This window comes from Apium graveolens, chromosome 8, assembly GCF_009905375.1.
Source record: "Apium graveolens cultivar Ventura chromosome 8, ASM990537v1, whole genome shotgun sequence".
Classification (NCBI taxonomy): Eukaryota; Viridiplantae; Streptophyta; class Magnoliopsida; order Apiales; family Apiaceae; genus Apium; species Apium graveolens.
In genome coordinates, this window is record NC_133654.1 from 46,197,870 (window position 1) to 46,203,091 (window position 5,222).

Below are 5,222 nucleotides of genomic sequence, written 5' to 3' on the forward strand. Positions count from 1 at the left end.
TATTAAGTCAGGTGTGTGCGACTTAGACCATTTTTTTACAGATGGTAGTTGACTCCTTGAAGAAGACACTCCCTTGATCCATGAACTCTCTGTTATTTCTTTGACTAGTACCACTATCATTTCCTGATGCTCCCCCTAAAATAGTGTTCCCATTATTATCAGTATTTGACTCATTATAATTTGAGGAATGAAAGTCTGATGATCTATTTACGTATGTCACTTGAGTTGAATCACTTGTAGAAGTCTCTAGTTGTGAGTTATGTTGCTTTCCCCTCAACATATGCTTCAGTGTTAAAAGAATTTCTACTGTCATGTGAATTACCAGAGTTAAAGTGATATCAGGACTTACTATATCAGGATTAGGATTTAAGAGTCCAGCATATGGTACTTCAGTTTTAAATCTCAATTTGTCATGATCATCTGCATCTTTTAGACATGTTATCTTCTTGTCATCAAAAGATACATGTATTGATTCCATGACTGTTCTTGTTCTCAGATTGTAAACTCTGAAGGTTTTTATAGATAAAGGATATCCCATAAAAATACCTTCATCAACTTTTAGATCAAACTTGGTCAGCTGCTCTGGATGAGTTTTAAGAACAAAACACTTACAACCAAAAATGTGAAAGTACTTCAAATTTGGCTTCTTTCCCTTCACCATCTCAAATGGTGTTTTTCCATACCTATTGATCAATGTTATATTTTGTGTAAAGCAATCAGTTTGCACAGCCTCAGCCCAGAAGTAGGTAAGAAAACTTGATTCCTTTAGCATGGTTCTTGCAGCTTCATTTTGTTGTGGAGTTCCAGGGACGGAAAACTCTTGTTTTATCCCCTTGAGTTTGCAGAATTCTTCCATAGAGCTATTCTTGAATTCAGTTCCATTATCACTTCTGATGATCTTTACTTTGTATATTGATCCTTTTTCTAGCTCTCTTACATGATCACGAAGAATGAATGGAGATTCGTCCTTGGTGTTTACTCTTGAAATATGTTTTTCTTTGCTTGGCTTTCTGGAATAAGTCACATAAGCCATCAAGAGTAAACACTGCATTGGGAAATTCTCTCACTAGATCTTTCCTCACATGTTCATTGATATTGTTGAAATTGAGGTGAGAAAGTCTTTTATGCCAGTTCCAGCTGTCTTCCATAGATACTCTACTAAGTAAACAAACTTTTGATTCATCATTATTTGTAAAGACCATGGCTTCATATAAACTACGATATCTTACACCAGTCATTGCAATCTTGCCATCAGACTTACTGACAATTTCACAATGCTCCTCATAGAAATTGACATGGTAACCTATGTCACAGATTTAATTCAGACTGATAAGATTATGCTCGAGTCCTGCAACTAGAGCTACATTTTTAATGATGATATTTCCATTTTTGATTTTGCCATATCCCAAGATTTTTCCTATGTTGCCATCTCCATAAGAAACATTTGGGCCAGCTTTTTCCTCAAATTCTGAGAGCAGTGATTTATAACCAGTCATGTGTCCTGAGCATCCACTGTCCAAGACTAGAGTATTCCTCCTGTTACCCTGCAATCAGTATTTGAAATGAATCTGTGTTTTTAAGGACCCGGACTTACTTGGATCCTTTGGCCTTTTTAATTTTGTTAACATATGCAGCAGAAGTCTTTTTATCCGAGTTTATGTTAACATCCTTACTATTAGTATTTACACATGCAGAAAAAGATTTTTCTTTATTTAAAGAGGGTTTCAGTTTATAATAATCATAATACAAACTGTGATACCCTTTACATGTATAAATAGAGTACCAAACACTACCACAATGAAAACAAGGACTGTGTGGTTTATATCTAACTATTCTATTCCTGAACTCTGATTTGGGAGGAACAATATTAATCACTTTATTCTTACTGCAAGAATTAGCAAGATGATTAGTACTACCACAGTTCAAACAAGCCTTTCTAGGTACATTGGGAGGAGGTTCATAATTACCATTCTTATTAACACCTACCTTGCCATTCTATTTTTCCTAGGCCTTTTCTTCTTGTCTTTCATGTGTAAATCCTTCACCTTTTGCTTAAGCTATTTCTGAGACATTAAACCAATATTTACTGTAAAGCATGATGTACTATAATGGATAATGAGATGATATAACTCAACTTAGGACAAGAATCTAGTAAATAATATTATCTATGTAACAAATGAATCCAGAAGAAGAATGATCAGACACATACATGAATCAGAACACAGTATTACAAGTGCAAGTCCATTTGAAGTCATAGAAAGAAGATCAATTCATTGATCAGGCCTCTGTGAAGAATAAACAATCAGATGACTTGTTGTTTTAATACAGTTGAAGATTCAAGTATAGAAATCAAGTGATTCCAGTGGAAAACAATCTATAGAACTCAAGTCAGAATTCATTAACAAGGAACAATCAGAAAGGATAAGGATATTCAACTCAGGGCTAGTCGTTTGTGAACCAGACCAGTGCACTAAGCATCAGCATTCCATGATTGATCATTCAAGTCTATAAAAGAAGTGTTAATTGATTTCAAGATCATACAAAAGAATGTATTCAGAATTGAAGAAAAGAAGAAGAAGGAGTGAAAATATTCTAAGGCATAGAAGTTGATTTTCAACTAGTAGAATTCGACTTGTATGAATTCGACTAGTGGAAAATCAACTAGTGGAATGTTATTCTACTAGTCGATTTCTGACCTCCAAAATCGACTTCCAAAATCGACTTCTACTCAATTAGAATATTCTCCAAGTGCTACACATGTATAGAATTCGACTTCTATATTCTACTAGTCGAATTTCATCAAGGTCAAATTCGACTACTAAGAAGGAATGCAAATTCGACTACTAAGGACTTGGGTTACTTTGAAGTGCAGCAAATTAGAATGCTTGGACTAGAAGAAGCCACGTATTCAATTTGGTTTTAAATCTACAATAAAACAGAAATCTCATCATTTATTCAAAAAAGATTTTTTCACCAGCAAACTGAGAAGCTTTTATGGAGAGCATTACGGAGCATTTAAGTTCATATTAATTGCTTTGTAACTGTACTGTTATGCTGTTGAAATTTCTATAGAAGCTAATCAATTTATTAGATTGTAGCAACATTAAGGTTTATATCAATCGTAATATATTCCTTGAATTGTGTTGTGTTTTTACTTTCCTGCATAAACTAAGAATTTGTTTTGAATCAGAATTAATTGGTGGTATCGTATTCAACCCCTCCTTCTATGATACCTTTGGACCTAACAATTAGTATCAGAGCCGTTTGATTGACATGCAAATCAAGATCCGGAAGTTTAGACCAAAACAAGTTCAAATTTTCAAAATTTTCTGTTCCTTGAAATTTTTGAATCTTAAATAATTTAATCATGAGTTCTCAAAAGGTTGAAAGTATTAAGGTACCAAAGTTTGACAAAGAAAATTACAATCTATGGAAGAAAAAGATGATTCTCTATCTCAAGGCTGCGAACCCTGATTACATGGAAATTCTGAATAACGGCCCACACATACCTGAAATGGTTGATCCTGATAATGAACGTCGTACTATTCCTAAACCAAAATCTGACTGGACTGCAAAGGAAAAGGAATTGGTTGCCCTAGATGACAGTCTACAGCTGATATTGATAGATGCCATGGACTTTGATACGTGTCACCAAATTCTTGTTTGTGAAAGTGGCAAACACATGTGGGACACAATTGAACTGTTAATGGAAGGTACTGAAGATGTGAGAGAGAATCGCCTAGACATGTTAACTACTCAATATGAAGCCTTCAGGTCTCTCCCGGGTGAAGGTGTAACCTCAGTTTATGAAAGACTGAATAGGCTGTTAAATGAAATGAGTCTTCATGGAAAGAAGTATGCACAACATGAAATCAATAGAAAGTTTTTATTGACACTCCCTTCACATCTGGACAACAAGGCAGAAACAGTTCGTGAACGAGTGGACTTCAAGACCATGAAACTGGAAAAGGTGTATGGAAGAATAAAGACTCATGAGATGGAGTTAGACTAGAAGAGGATCATATATGGAAACAAATCCAGTGATGCCTAAAATGCTGAGTTGCTGAGAACAACTGCACTGGTTGCAAGCAAGCATGAAGACCTAAATATCACTGTTGAGAAGGCCAAGTCTCAAACTAATGTGCTTTTTGAGGCTGAAGTGGATGATGGAAATCTGACTGGGGATCCTAGTGACTACTACACCATGGAAGAATTAAAATAGATGGAAGATCCCACAATGGCAAATCTAGCAGGGATGTTCAGTAATATGAGATTCAGAAGGAAGAAAGGTTTCAGGGGCTCAGGGAGCAGTAGCAGAGGGCAGAGATCCAACTCATACTCCAGTTCTAGATATAAAACTAGAATGGTAGACAGAAACAAATTCAAATGCTATAACTGTGATGAGGTTGGACACTTTGCCAATGAATGCAGGAAGCCTCAACAATCAAAAGATAAGGGCAAAGGGGTTCAGAAAAGGGATTCAGGGAAATCCAAAAAGTATCCAGTCAAGTCCTATATTACTGAAGGAAAAAGCTGGGATGATACAGATGATGAAGATGAAGAATATGGAAATCTTGCATTGATGGCAGAATCAACTCCTCAGATATCTATATCACCCCTGCTAAAATTTGTGATAATGCTGACTGTATAGCTTTTAAAGAACTTGCTCAAGTATATTATGATAAACTTTCCTATGATAGACCTAATGTAGAATGTAGTGACAAGTTATGTGCTGAAAATTACAATGTGCTTAGGTTAAGATACAAGAATTGTTGCTTATCCCTAAGATGTTCAGAAGGTACTGCTAGTGACTTAAAGCAAAAACTAGAAAAGATCAAAACTGAAAATGATAAGCTAGTTCTCACCAATGTTGCTATAGAAGACCTTAAAACAAGAAATCAATATCTGGAACTTAGAGATAAGAAACATGTTGAGACTATAGAAGGAAAGGATGAGAAGATAAATGAATTAGAAACTAAGCTTCAGGCTTATGCTAATTCTGCTAATCTTGCAAAGGAACTCATATCTAGTCAAGTTGTAAGTGGAAAACTTGGAATTGGACTAGATTATGATGAACTTAGGAAATCTAGTAAGAAACATGTGGTGGATAATGAACCTGTAATAAAAGTTGTTAATCCACCATATACACCACATATTTTGAAGAATGCTAAGAAACCTTTTTTCAAGAAGGCATCTTCGGAACCTTTTGATGAGGAGAATTT

General features: G+C 35.2%; 1 protein-coding gene across 1 annotated transcript; it reads left to right on the plus strand.

The window, feature by feature from the left end:
• The first annotated feature begins 3,367 nt into the window (after positions 1–3,367).
• LOC141679552 (uncharacterized) lies at positions 3,368–4,012 on the plus strand. The gene has a single exon (XM_074486024.1). It carries the CDS (start codon positions 3,368–3,370, stop codon positions 4,010–4,012), a length of 645 nt encoding a protein of 214 aa, XP_074342125.1.
• Positions 4,013–5,222: the final 1,210 nt, after the last annotated feature.